We start from the raw sequence: 15,729 nt of genomic DNA on the forward strand, positions 1-15,729 counted from the left end.
CAGTGCAGTCAGCAACCTCCATTCTGACCTTGCCTGGAACCCCCTATGGCTGACTGATGCCTGGTCTGTGGCTGAGTTAGCGCCCACTTTTGGCCTAATCTTTTTGTGACTCCTGCTTCGTTTATTAGCTTGTCATCAGAGTCCTTCAGTGCTAACATAACTCTACACTTCGCCACTTTGAACTCCTCCACTACCAATGACAACGGGAGCTGTAGCTGGCCTGATCTTATGTAGAGCCCCACTGAAGAAAAACTTGGGGAGGATCCCCAGCCACCTCTGCAGGTGCTTGTTGACTTTCCTCTTGATGCCTTCTACAGTGGTCATAGTGAACTAGTACACTGTGAAAAGCCTTGGGAGAAGACCGTGTTGGTACACCCATGTCTTAAATTTACCAGGGGGTCCAGTTTTGTTGATCATCTTCAGCAAGCATTCACAAACTGTTTTGTGTATATATTATTGTAATTTATAGGTATTAATTATGTATTCCATTGTGCAGCTGCTACAAAACAACATACTTGATGACAGAGGCCAGTGATATTATACCTGTTTCTGACTAATCTTTAGAAATCCATTTTGTTGTTTTGTATGGTGAATAATTTCTTGAATGTTATGTAACTAGGTACGAATTTTGATTTTTCAAATTTCAAAAGCAAAATCCTTTTAATGTGATGTATTTATTTTGATAAGTGCCAATTGCAGTAGGATAACGTGTCATTCACTTAGAGAGAGAGAGAGAGAGAGAGATAAAAATGGATGCAGACTTGACATGCAGGAATTACATCTTGTCATCTTCAGAAGTTTTCTGATGACTCTGCCATAGTTGGATGCATCAGCAAGGGAGATGAGGCTGAGTACAGGGCTATGGTAGGAAACTTTGTCACATGGTGTGAGCAGAATTATCCTGCAGCTTAATGTGAAAAAGACTAAGGAGCTGGTGGTAGACCTGAGGAGAGCTAAGGTACTGGTGACCCCTGTTTCCATCCAGGGGGTCAGTGTGGACATGATGGAGGATTACAAATACCTGGGGATACGAATTGACAATAAACTGGACTGGTCAAAGAACACTGAGGCTGTATACAAAAAGGGTCAGAGCCGTCTCTATTTCCCGAGGAGACTGAGGTCCTTTAATATCTGCTGGACAATGCTGAGGATGTTCTATGAGTCTGTGGTGGCTAGTGCTATCATGTTTGCTGTTGTGTGCTGGGGCAGCAGGCTGAGGGTAGCAGACACCAACAGAATCAACAAACTCATTCGTAAGGCCAGTGATGTTGTGGGGATGGAACTGGACTCTCTGACGGTGGTGTCTGAAAAGAGGATGCTGTCCAAGTTGCATACCATCATGGACAATGTTTCCCATCCACTATATAATGTACTGGGTGGGCACAGGAGTACATTCAGCCAGAGACTCATTCCACCGAGATGCAACCTAGAGTGTCATAGGAAGTCATTCCTGCCTGTGGCCATCAAACTTTACAACTCCTCCCTTGGAGGGTCAGACACCCTGAGCCAATAGGCTGGTCCTGGACTTTTCCTGGCATAATTTACATATTACTATTTAATTATTTATGATTTTATTACTATTTAATCATTTATGGTGCAATAGTAACTAATTTCCCTCGGGATCAATAAAGTATGACTATGACATTCCTTTTTCCACTGCAATGTCCTTATTAATGTTGTTTTTATGTGGGAATCTGAATTTCTGGAAACTAAATTTGCTTAATTAACATATCTAACTGCATATTTTTATGTTTACAGAGGAACACAGGATGCTGTAATGAAGAATCTGCGACGTGCAGAAAGATTATTGGAAGACATCCACACAATGAAGGTATTTGGTTGTGTACAAAAACACAATAACATTAGGAGTAAGAGCAGGCTATCTGATTCCTCTAGGCGGCTCTGCTATTCATTTTTTTAATAGCCGATTCACTCAGGCTTCAGTCCATCTTGAGTGCCAGTGCCCCACAGCCATGATTTCACTGAACTTTCAAAAATTTATCTGCCGCCTCTTTACTTCCTCAAGCAATCTAGCCTTCGCCTTCCAGATGAGAGAATTCCAGAGGGACCCTATATTATGTAGGAAAGCCCTTTCCACTCAACCAATGAGACAGCAGCAGTTTGTGCATATGTTTCTTTGAGGGAATTCAGAAAATTTGTCATAAAGAGCATTTAAAAAATGTTGTTGGAGTTGTTCAGATGTGAAGAATTTTTGAAATGCTACATGCAATTCATCAGCCTTAGATGGCATCATCATTACATTTTCTTGGTTTCCACTTTAAACAGACATTCCCTTGTTATGTAGACCACTTCTCCTCTGCAACTTCAAACGCTTGTTTTCTTTTCCAGTTATGATGAAATATCATTACCTTGAAGTTTTAACTCTGTTTCTCTCTCTGCAGTGTTGCTTGATCTACAACTTTTTCCTGTTTTTCCATCAAAAAGTACACTTCATTTCAAGCATTTCTGGAATGTTTAAAAATTCCACTTTTATTTGTGCCATCTTCCTTTTCATTACTTCATTCTGTGCACATCAAAGAAGCAAGACTCTTTTGAATTCCATGTCAACAGTCCAAAATATGTACATTGTGAGACTTTGCATTTGTATCTTCAAATCTTTGGGAATGGTAGGTATCATATGATATACTGTTTGAGTCACAGAGGCAGAGAGCACAGAAATGGACCCTTTATCCTGCCTTATCTATGTAGACTATCTTCAGGTTCCTGTTTTCCAGCATTCAGCCTATGCCCTCTGTGTTTGAATTGTCTACCTAAATTTTGCAAGAGTAGAGTACATGCCTCTTCACCTCCTCAGGCAATGGTTCCAGTTTTCAAACACCTTTTTAAGTCTGTCATCTGATTCCTAAATGGACATTGAAACTTTGGACACTACCTCGCTTTTTTAAAAAATATACAGTAGTTTTGTTTTTGCACATTTTTAAAATCTATTCAATATACATAATAGATTTACTTTATTTATTATTCTGTTTTATTTTGTTTATTATTGTTATTATTTTTCCCCTCTCTGCTAGATTATGTATTGCATTGAACTGCTGCTGCTAAGTTATTAAAGGTCACGTCACATGCCAGTGATAATAAACCTGATTGAAAATGTGCCGGGGTGGTGGGGGGGGGAGGTGGTGGGAAGAATTTTTTAAAAAAAAGAAAAAAGAAAATGTGGATAGGATGAACTCATACTCTCTTGCCAATGTAATAAATTCATACAATGTAATCTCCCTTCATCTTTTCATGTTTTCAAAGCACCTCCGCTAAGATGGCCTGCTGTACAGCATTTGTTCTGTAACTAGCATTACAGTTTAAGGAATTTTGTGTGGAAGTTGATTGAATCACCTGTTGCTAAGTAATTTTATCATTGTCATTTTGACTATTCAAAAGCAAATTTTTTAGAATCCTAAAAAAACCAATCGTAACAGTATCTATTAAATGCACATGCTCTGAAGTATATCTATCTCATATCAAAGTTGCTGGTGAACGCAGCAGGCCAGATGCTGCTTGGCCTGCTGCGTTCACCAGCAACTTTGATGTGTGTTGCTTGGATTTCCAGCATCTGCAGAATTCCTGTTGTTTATATCTATCTCATACTCTTTTTTTCTCTCTTTCCTGTCCCACCCTTTCTTCCATTAATCTGTCACTCAGTACATCTACATAGTCATAAAATCATGGAAGTTCATAGCACGAAATGTGCTTTGTCAGCCTAACTTATTCATGTCACTCAAAGGAAGAGCTGGTTAGGATAGCCTCACTTTCCATCTCCTGGTATAAAGCACTTCAGTTGTTTGTGCTGGTTCTTTTGAAATGCGACAGGCATTTCCTCCTCCACCTTTCTTGGTAAGGGGCTTCAGACACCTGTACAGACAGATCCAGTTAGGAAACCACCTGTCTATTCACTAATGCTTTTCTGTATGAGCCAGTTTTTGAACTATCTTCAAAAATAGTCATGTTACTGATGTCTTTCTAATCAATTTACTTTATGCAATTTTGTCACATGTCTTGCTAAAGTATAGACCATAAGACATGGGAACAGAATTAGGCCATCTGGCCTGTCAAGTCTGCTCTGCTATTCAATCATAGTTGATCCTTTATTCGACAACTCAGTCCCACTCTCCATAACCTTTGCCATGTCCAATCAAGAACCCATCAAGCTCTGCCTTAAATGCACCCAACGAACAGGCCTCCACAACTTCCTGTGGTAATAAATTCCACAAATTCAGCACCCTCTGGCTAAAGAAATTTCTCCACATCTGTTTTAAGTGGACACCCCTCAATCCTGGGGCTGTACCCCCATGGCCTAGACTCTCCCACTGGGAAATATCCTTTCCACATCTACTCTGTCTAGGCCTTTCAACATTCGAAAGGTTTCAATGAGATTTCCCCCACCCCCCAATCCTTCTAAATTCCAGCGAGTACAGATCCAGAGTTATCAAACATTCCCCACATGATAAGCCTTTCATTCCTGGAATCATCCTTGTGAACCTCCTCTGAACCTTCTCCAATGCCTGCACATCTTTTCTTACATGAGGAACCCAAAACTGTTCACAGTACTCAATGTGAGGCTGCAAGAGTGTCTTATAAAGCCTCAGTATCACATCCTTGCTCTTGTATTCTAGACCTCTTGAAATGAATGCTAACATTGCATTTGCCTTCCTCACCATTGACTCTACCTGCAAGTTAACTTTTAGGTTGTTCTGCACAAGGGCTCCCAAGACCCTTTGCATTTCAAAATTTTTGGATTTTCTCCCTATTTAGAAAAGTCTGCACATTTATTTCTACTACCAAAGTGCATGACCATGCATTTTCCAACATTTCACTTTCCACTCTCTTGCCCTTTCTCCTAATCTGTATAAGTCCTTCTGCAGCCTACCTGTTTCCTCAACAATATTTGCCCCTTCACCAGTCTTCGTATCATCTGCAAACTCGGCAAGAAAGCCATCTGTTCCATCATCTAAATCATTGATATACAGCATAAAAAGAAGTGGTCCCAACACCAACCCCTGCAGAACATCTCCAGTCACTGGCAACCAACCAGAAAGGGATCCTTTTATTCCCACTGGCTGCCTCCTACCAATCAGCCAATGCTGTATCCAAGCCAGTAACTTTCCTGTAATACCACGGGCTCTTAATTTGGTAAGCAACATCATGTGTGACACCTTGTCAAAGGCCTTGTGAAAGTCCAAAAATGCAACATCCATTGCATCCCCTTTATGTATTCTACATGTAATCTCAAAGAATTCCAACAGGTTCGTTAAGCAAGATTTTCCCTGAAGGAAACCATGCTGACTTTGTACTATCTTGCCTTGTGTCACTAACTACTCAATAACCTCATCCTTAACAATTGACTCCAACATCTTCTCAACTACTGAAGTCATGCTAACTGGTCTATAATTCCCTTTCTGCCTTCCTCCTTTCTTAAAGAGTGGAATGACATTTGCAGTTTTCCAGTCCTCTGGAACTATACCAGAGTCCAATGATTTTTGTAAGATCATTATTAATGTCTCCACAATCCCTTCCACTACCTCTTTCAGAACCCTAGGGCACAGTTCGTCTGGTCTGAGTGACTTCTGTACCATTGAGTATTTCACCATTTTGAGTACCTTTTCCCTTACACTCTTCAACATCTGGCAGACTGCCACAGTGAAGACTGATGCAGAATTCTCATTTAGTTCATCTGCTGACTGCTTGGCCCCCATTATTACTTCTCCGGCCTCATTTTCTAGCGGTCCTATAGCCAATTTCATCTCCCTTTTTATTTTTTTTTACATACTTGAAAAAAACTTCTATCCTCTTTGATATCATTTGCTACCTTGCTTTCATATTTCATCTTTTGCCTCTTAATAATTTTTTTAGTTGCTCTCTGTATTGGAGACTTGCTGCCTATAGAGTCATAGAGCACAACAGTACAGAAACGGGCCCTTTGGCCATCTAGTCCATGTTGATCTTTTTTTTCCCCCTGCCCAGTCCCACCAGCACCTGGACCATAGCCCTCCATATAACTCTCATCCACATTCATATGCAAATTTATCATAAATGTTGCAGTTGAACTCACATCCACCACTTCCAGCTGGCAGCTCATTACACATTCACACCACTCTTTGATTGAAGAAATATTAAATATTTCACCTTTCACCCTAAATCTATAGCCTGTAGTTCTAGTCTCTACCAATCGCAGGGAAAAAACCTATATGTATTTACTCCATCTAAACCCCCTCATAATTTTGTATACCTCTAAAGATAACCACTCATTCTCCTGCACTCCAAGGAGTAAACTCCTAACCTATTAATCATTTCATTTAACTCATGTCCTTAGCGGGCAGCATCAGTAAACATTTGCTTGATCGACTGAGGCAGCACAAGAGCCTTTCGGATCTTTTCAGCAGGCTGCAGTCATAACAAACTCTTCGGCACTCGGCAAAGGCCAATGAAGAGCAAGGTGTAAACAGAGCAGCCATTATACGAATGGCCGTTGTGTGAGTGGACATCGTTAGTGATCTAGCTTTGGCTCAACAGGCTTGGGTATAAACAGACCTAAGGCAAGCACGGGTGGAGGCTCTAAATAATTTTCTAGTAATTTTTTTTCTCCTCTTTTGTCTATTGGTACAGAGCTAGTGCACTGTGAATGGGTCCAGAATTAGTGGTATGCTCCTTGTGAGAAGTGGGAACTCTAGGAGAATGAGAAGGTGATAGATAGGAATTATAGGGAGGTCATCACCCCCAAGTTAAAGGCAGTCAGTACCTGGGTGACCATCGGGGAGGGAAAGTAAAAAGGCAGCCAGTGCAAAGTACCCCTTTGGCTGTTCCCCTCAATAATGTATGTCACTTTGGATGCTGTTGGGGAGGGGGGGCGGGGGGGAGGAAGCCACAACAACTGGGTGCCTAGCACTGAGTGTGGCTCAGTGGCTTAGAAGGGAAGGGGGAGAAGAGGAGTGCAGTAATGATATGGGATTCCATAGTCAGAGGAGCAGACAGGAGATCTGTGGACGTGAGAGACACCCAGATGGTACAAGGGGTGATTGATAAGTTTGTGGCTTAAGGTAGAAGGAGTCAATTTTAGAAAACTTAACACACCTCTCTTTCAACTTAGTCCCCTCCTACATTTACACACGTAGTCCAGCAGTTGTGGAGCATACAGATCTTGGACCTCCAGAAAATATCCATAGAGGGGTGATTGATAAGTTCGCGGCCTAAGGTAGCAGGAGGTGAGTTATACAGCTCTTGTTACGTGCACATGCAGGTCAACTCTTTGAGTGATTATGCAGAAAGTTTGAAGTTCATAACTCAGAGGTGATTGATAAGTTTGTGGTCTAAGGTAGAAGGAGATGAGTTGTTAACTTCAAACTTCCTGCATAATCACTCAGTGTTGAACTGCATGTGCATGTAACGAGAGCTGTATAACTTATCACTTTCTGCCTTACGCCATGGAGTTATCAGATAAAATGGATGACGCTTGATCGCTAGATGTTCCAGGTTGTGTAAGCAGTACTGGGACAGAACCGCGATGTTTGTGCACCATGAGGAGTTGATCATAAAGCATACTCCACTTTTCCACCTCCTCCACCTTTGAAAGATTCAGCAGTTCTATCTTGGTGGTGAATTGTGAAATCAACGAGCTGTATCTCTGCATCCAGAATGGCAAGAGATAGCCAAGGCTCCGTGAAAAAAAAACACAGCAATCCTTGATATCCCTCTGGTACAGCAATCTTGCTCTGAGGTCTTCAGTTTTATTTTCCAGAGACAAAATGATTCATGGGAACACTATGATCTTGCTTTTTCTTTTCTCTCTGAAATCTGATGTTTATGATGGCAAGACAGAAGTCCCGTAGTTAGAAAAGGACATAGAGTTTCACAAATATTATCGTATTAACCAATGACAGGCAGGTTACCCTTTTGTATATAGTGGTTTGGAGACCTATTTTTGTCTCTTAAGTTGTTTAACAGTAGAAAGCAAATAGCCACATGACTCAGTTGAAAATGTTTCAGAATTACTGGAGTCCAAAAATCAGGAATACTGGCAATGGCTTTAAGACCAATCCTGCAAATGTTGAACATATTGGAGATAAATTTAATGTTGCAGCAACAGGAACACCACAGGAGAGGAACAAAACTGATTACGGCATTAGGACAAAGTTGGCAGAACATTTTGGTAATGTAGTTAGAAAAATATGGATTTAGATTGTTTATTTCATAATCTTCAATTATTAAATAGTTGACTGCAGTTTTAAAAAAAAGCGATAATGACAAAAATGGCATTTTAGCTTATACATATTCATTATCATGATGTGAACAGGCCAGATTAGATTAGATTATGAGGACACGCAGTCCTCTTTTATTGTCATTCAGTAATGCATGCATTAAGAAATGATACAATATTCCTCCAGTGTGATATCACAGAAACACAGGACAGACCAAGACTGAAAAACTGACAAAGACCACATAATTATAACATATAGTTACAACAGTGCAAGCAATACCATAACTTGATGAAGAACAGGCCATGGGCACGGTAAAAAAAAAGTTCAAAGTCTCTCGAAAGTCCCACATCTCACGCAGACGGGAGAAGGAAGAAAACGCTCCCTGCCATGCCCGACCACAGTCCGACTCTGAGTTGTCCGAAACCTTCGAGCCTCTGACCATCTCTCCAACACCAAGCACCGAGCACCATCTCTGCCGAGCGCTTTGACCCCAGCTCCGGCCGCCAGCAGCAGGCAAAGCCGAGGATTTTGGGGCCTTCGGGGATTCTTGATCGCACAGTAGCAGCGGCAGCGAACTGGGCATTTCAGAAATTTCTCCAGATGTTCCTCCGTGCTTCTCATGGCTGTCTCCATCAAACCAGAATTGTGCACGGTACCCTATTTAACAAATACAATATCATTTCACTGGAGAGGCTGCGCGCACTGCGTCGCGTCACCATCTTCTCCTCCCTCCATACAATTCAGCCACTGTAGTGATGCTGACTAGATGAGGATTTTGAACCAGCAATTAGTGAGAGAAATTGAGGTGGTTTTTGACATTTAAAGTTTGAACTTTGAATATGGGAGGTGAACTTGCACCTGCTGCCATCATTGTTCTGGTTGTAAAGATTACAAGTTTGAAAAATACACTTCAAAAATCAAATTGTCACAATAGATGCATTTTAAAATTAATAATGCTGCCACAGTGTGCCAGTAGTAGTGAGGAATGAATATTTATGCATTCGGAAATTGGCTCATAAAGTAAGTTCCTTTTTCTAGGGTAGTACAGGTTTCCCCCGCCATCCGAAGTTAGAGTGTTCCTATGAAATGGGTCGTAAGCCAGAATGTCGTAAAGCGAAGAAGCAATTGCCATGTATTTATATGGGAAAATTTTGTGAGTGTTCGCAGACCCAAAAATAACCTACCAAATCATGCCAAATAACACATAAAACCTACAATAACAGTAACATATAGTAAAAGCAGGAATGATATGATAAATACACAGCCTATATAAAATAGAAATACTTTTCCACAATCATTGCTGCACTGTTCCCGTAGCAAAAATCTCACGCAAGCGCTGTTGATAGAAACACTCTGTCCAGTAACCTTTAAGCTATGAAGCTGCCAAATCATACCAAATAACACGTAAAAATACACAGCCGATATAAAGTAGAAATAATGTATGTACAGTGTAGTATCACTTACCGGAATTGGGACAGCGCCAAGCACACTGATGGTGTGTTAGACTGAGTCATCGCAGGTTGAGGTGGTGCAGTGGCCCCCACCCTCTAAGCAACGACCTGATACCGATCCACGAAGCTGCAGCAGTACAGCGGTAGCCGGGAGGCACACAGCACATCTTTAAGAAAAAAGCCGAAATAACATGCTAATTAATTAGGTGCCACCGGCACGTAATTGTCGGCCCAGATCAGAGGTGATTGCCGATTGTGTCGCCTCTGATCTGGGTCGACAATTACGTGTCAGGCGGTACCTAATTAATTAGCATGTTTATTTCGGCTTTTTTTCTTAAAGATGTGCTGTGTGCCTCCCGGCTACCGCTGCATTCTCCATGTATCAGTATATGTCCGCGTCCTGGGAGTTGGGGTGGTGGGACACTGGGGTGTCATCTCATCATCGTCTGTTTCCATTAGGGCAGGCAGCTCATCTTCTCCTATGACTGCCCGCCTCGATGTCGAGGGTCGAGGTTCGTTGTCTGCTGTGGCTGATGTGAAAGGCTTGCTTGATTGCTGAGCCTCACGCATTTTTCTATCATACAGTTGTTTGTAAGGACTCAAACCATCCTGAAAGTATCCCCTAAACCTACATACCCTTTCAAGATTAAAGTCATACTTTATCATTGCAGTGAAAATCTCACGCAGTTGCTTCACGTTCATTTCGCTACTGTATTCGGTTTCGATTGTTATCCTTACCGCTTCCAACTGCATCAGCTCTTCATCGATCAGTTCTCAGTCATGCGATGCCAAAACCTCTTCAACATCATCTTCATCAACTTCCACAAGCCAAACTCATTTTGTCCTTACTTCGGTCACCACGATCGAAACGCTTAATTATGTCTAGTTTTACGCTAAGTGCAACACCCTTACGAGCTCGTTCAGGCTTTTCCGATACCTTAGAACTCATCTTGCAAACAGCCGCTCACAGGCATGTGTTTAAGCAATGCCGTTCCGAATCCGGGGGAGAGTGGCTGCTTGGGGCACGTGCTAATTTTTTTCTAACAGCGGAAACACCTTCGGAAAGCGAAAAAAGGGAACTTTTTTGTAACAGTGAGGTTTCATAAAGCAAACGTTCAAAAAGCAGGGGACACCTGTATCAGGTTTTTTGAGTATTGGTTCATGTGCATTCATCACACAAGTGAATATTCTCTTGTGTTTCTACCATATGTCGCGTAGGGGGTGGAAAGATTAGCAAGCAATGTGAGTATCTCTATATTAGTTTAGTTCTGAGTTTCTGGTGATCTCCCATTCATGGAGGATTTAGTAACAAAAATGAAACTGATAGTTATGGAGATGCTCACTTATTACTGTTGGCCATTGCCTGATACTTTCATAAAGTGAATGTAACTTGCCAGTTTTTAGCACAGGCTTAGACATGTCCAAGTATTTCAACAATTAAAGTGGTTGTTTCATTATCTGAAATATTGAACCAAATGTAGAACTCATCAGCCAACAGCTTCTCTCTGATCTGGTATTGTATAGAAAATCATTAATGAAACAGCTTAATGTAGTTGCTCTTGAGTACAACCTTAAGGAAGCCTGTGTCCTGGCAACTAAGATGATTTTCCTCTAATAAGTGCAACTATAGTGGATTCTGGTTAATTGTGACATATTGGGACCAGTACATTTTGGCTCAATTAAACTGCTGCTCCAATTAGCCGAAGTTTCATGGAAATAGTTAAAATTGGGGAAAAAAGACAAACTAATGTTTAACTGAGTAACAAATTATGTAATTTCTTTCCAATATTTTTATGTTTCTACATAGAAGAATACAGAGTACAAGAAAGTATATATAAAAGGTCAAAAATGATTTTAAAAAACTACCAATTACATTGTATCTATCCATAATAACAATCTCATTACCCCATAATCATGTAAGTTAATCAAAAGTTATCTTGAAATATACTAATTTGTTACAAAAGAATCTAACCGCTACCAAGACCGAAACTGTTTATTAAGGGGATAAAAGGTAAAATATCTTCTCATATAATAAAAAAAATAGCCAATATCTGAATTTAAACAATGAATTGAAGGTTTTGAAAATAATTCAGAAAAGGTCCCCACAATGTTTGAAAGTCTTGACGAGATTCAGAAATTGAACAATGAATCTTCTCTAAGTCTAAGCATGATATAGCGTCATGTAACCATTGAGCATGAGTAGGAGGAAAAACATCTTTCCATTTAAACAAAAGCGCCCTCCTAGCTGAAAGAGAGCTAAAGGCCAAAATATGTAAATCAGATGTTTTAAGCTTGATATCCTGTCCGGTAACAATACCAAATAGGGCCGTCAGAGGATTAGGCTTAAAATTGACTTTGAAAAGTAAAGAAAAAGTTTGAAAAACTTCCTTCCAATATTTTTCAAGACTTGGACAAGTCCAAAACATATGAATTAATGAAGCTTCTCCATTATTACATCTGTCACAGTAGGGACATGTATTTGAATAAAAACGAGATAGCTTATCCTTAGTCATAGGAGCTCTATGTACCACCTTAAATTGTATGAGGGAATTACGAGCACATAACGATAAAGTATTAACCAGTTTAAAAATGTCATACCAAATTTCCTCGGCTATTGATGTCTGTAAATCTTGTTCCCAGAGATTCATAATTTTGTCTAAAAGAACATTGTCATCCTCGGTAACATGCCATAAATATTAGATATTGAACCATTATGAAAAGATGTCAATTTGAAAATTATGTCTAGTAAGTTCTTATCTGAGCTTATAGGAAATGTGCATAATTGAGATCTTAGAAAATCTCTGATTGGTAAATATCTTTTTAAAAAAAGTGAGTTTTGGGTAAGCTATATTTAGCTGACAATTGCTCAAATGAAAAAAAGATTTCCTCCAACAAACAAATCCCAAAAACATTTAATACCCGACCTGTCCTATTCTTTAAAAACTAAATCAGTCATGGAGGGTTTAAAAAAAAGTTAGAATAAGTGGGACTTGAAAAGGAAAATCTCAATAAACCAAAGTATTTTCTAAATTGTATCCAGATGCTCAGAGTGTGTTTAACTATTAAATTATCAGTTACTTTACTTACAGATAAAGGAAGTGAGGATCCAAGAAGAGAAATAATAGAGAATTTATTAACAGAGTTAGCTTCTAAAGAAACACATACTGGATGGTCTACACAATTGATGTATTATAGCCAAAACGTAAAATATTGTATATTGACTGCCCAGTAATAAAACCTAAAATTAGGTAAGGCTAAACCTCCAGACTTTTTAGATTTTTGAAAATGAACTTTATTTAATCGAGGACATTTATTTTTCCATATATAAGAGGACAAAATAGAATCAGGAGAGTCAAAAAATGATTTGGAAATAAAAATGGGTAAAGCCTGGAAAAGATAAATAAATTTAGGTAGAATATTCATTTTAATAGAATTAATTCGTCCAATCAACGATATTGAAAGAGGTGACCAATTTAATGATATCCTTTTTACATGGTTCAATAAAGTAAGAAAGTTTTCTTTAAACAGGTGTTTGTAATTCTTAGTGACTGTTACACCCAAATAAGTAAATTGATTCTTTACAATTTTAAAAGGGAGATTAGTACTAATGGATACCAAGTTATTTAAAGGAAATAATTCACTCTTATGTAGGTTCAATTTATATCCTGAAAACTGGCTAAAACAGGAGAGTAAAGAAAGTATGCAAGGTAACAAGGTCTCAACATTAGAGATAAAAAGCAATATATCATCAGCGTAAAGCGATTTTGTGAGTAATACCTCTCCTTAAAATACCACAGATATCATTAGATTCTCGAAAACAAGGGCTGGGGTTCTAAAGCTAAATCAAAGAGCAAAGGACTCAATAGACAACCTTGTCTAGTTCCACAGTGAAGTTTAAATGGTTTCGAATTTTGAAAATTAGTAAGAACCTGAGCAGAAGGAGATAGTTAAAGTAATTTAATCCATTGAATAAAATCTGGTCCAAAATTAAATTTTTCTAGGGTTTTAAATAAATAATTTCATTCAACCCGCTCAAAGGCCTTCTCAGCATCTAAGGATATCACACATTCTGATATCTCATGAGAAGGAGAGTACATAACATTTAATACATGGCTTTTATTAAAATGGGAATGTTGGTTTTTAATAAATCCGGTTTGATCATCAGAGATAATGGAAGGTAAGATATTTTCAATCCTACGAGCCAGAACTTTTAGAAAGGATTTTAATATCAACATTGAGTAATGAAATTGGTCTATATGAAGAGCATTCAGTTGAATCCTTGTTCTTTTTTTAGGATAAGCAAAATAGAAGCTTCATAGAAAGATTGAGGCAAGCTACCCAATTTGAAAGAATCCAAAGAGACTAAGTGTAACTGCGGTATAATTAATGAGGAAAAAGCCTTATAAAATTCTCCAGAAAATCCATCTGGACCCAGAGCCTTCCCCGAGTGTTATGAACATATAGCCCCGGCAATTTCCTCGTAAGAAATAGGTTGATCCATCTGTTTGCAATTATCTGCAGAAAGTGCAGGGATATTTAATTGATCCAGAAGCTTATTCATTGCAGTGCTATCTTTAGGGGAATCAGAATTATAGAGTTTAGAATAAATTCTCTAAAGGTATAATTTATTTCAGAGTGATAAGTTGTCCTATCACCATTAGTTTTACAGATTTATTTAATTTGTCGTTTAACTACAGAAGTTTTTAATTGGTTGGCCAATACTTTGCCTGATTTATCTCCTTGAATGTAAAATTGAGTTTTATCTTTAAGAAGTTGCATTTCAATTGGTTATGCTAACAAAAGATCATATTTAGTTTTAACTTCACGTCTTTTATATAAAACAGGATCTGAAGCTACAGCGTATTTTTGATTTAATTGTTTCAATTGATTGGCTAATTCAGTTCTTTATTAGCTTTATTCTTAACACTCGCAGTATAAGAAATAATTTGCCCTCTAATATAGGCCTTAAAAGTATCCCATACAATAAGATTAGAAGTCTCTTCCTTTTATTCTCTTCAAAAAACAAAATAATATGCCTCTCGAAATTTTAAAAATTCCTTATCGGATAACAAAGTTGTATTAAAACACCAAAATCTGTTTGTTTGAGGAAGACCAGGGATATTTAAAGATAGAAATACAGGAGCATGATCTGAGACAGCAATCTCTTTATAGTCACAGGAACGAACTAATGAAATCATTTGACTATCAATTTAAAAGAAAATCAATCCTGGAATATGTATGATGGACATGGGAAAAAAAACGAGTACTCCCTATCTAAAGGATGTAAAAAAAAGGCCAAACGTCAACAATAACACACTTCAATAAAGAAGATTGAATAAACAAAGCTGATTTATTAAGAGACAGTGGTTTAGAAGATGATTGGTCTAAAATTGGGTCTAGCCAACAGTTAAAATCTCCTCCCATCACCAGAGAATAAAGACTCAGATCTGGTAAAAATGAAAAAAAAAATGCTCAAAGAATCCTGGATCATCTACATTTGGGGCATACACATTGGCAAATACCATTAATTTATTATCTAGTTTTCCTGAAACTATAACAAAACGTCCATTGGTATCGGACACTATGTCGGAAAAGGAAAGTGTATAAGAATCGAAACTGCTCTAGATTTGGCCTGAAAAGAAAGATGAAAACAAAGTCCATTCCAAAGGCTAAAAAAATGTGAATTATCACATTTGCATATGTGAGTTTCTTGTAAGAAAATAATAGGGACCTTAAATTTATTAATATAAGCAAAAATCTTATTACGTTTAACAGGGTGATTTAACCTTTTCACATTAAAACTGGGTAAATTAATAGTTTGTAAGTTAAAACCAACCCATAAACCTTGAGAAATGGTAACCAAGCAACAAGTTGGCTAAAAATTTGAAAACAGCTTCTGAGGGGAAAAAAAACATACCCTCACCCACCTCCCAAAGAAAGAAGGACGACCAATGGAAAGCGGGCATCTACAACTACAGATAACCTCCCAAAAAACCTGGTGATCGCTCCAATTAGTTTCAAGGTTATTTATATTCCAACCTGGACAAAACAATATCCAAACAAGAAATTCA

The 15,729-nt window shown here is 38.6% G+C and overlaps 1 protein-coding gene across 4 annotated transcripts in view; it reads left to right on the forward strand.

Moving 5' to 3' along the window:
* srfbp1 (serum response factor binding protein 1) overlaps window positions 1-15,729 on the forward strand; it is a 244,418-nt gene that overhangs the window by 107,056 nt on the left and 121,633 nt on the right. For all 4 annotated transcript variants that reach the window (XR_010020590.1, XR_010020591.1, XM_063068704.1 and 1 more), the window contains one exon: window positions 1,759-1,831. Coding sequence is in view for 2 of the 4 variants with exons in the window: in XM_063068704.1 (XP_062924774.1) it covers window positions 1,759-1,831 (73 nt within the window). In the remaining 2 variants the exon portion in view is untranslated. The remainder of the gene's footprint in view (window positions 1-1,758; window positions 1,832-15,729) is intronic.

Source organism: Mobula hypostoma, chromosome 16 (assembly GCF_963921235.1).
Source record: "Mobula hypostoma chromosome 16, sMobHyp1.1, whole genome shotgun sequence".
Lineage (NCBI taxonomy): Eukaryota > Metazoa > Chordata > Chondrichthyes > Myliobatiformes > Myliobatidae > Mobula > Mobula hypostoma.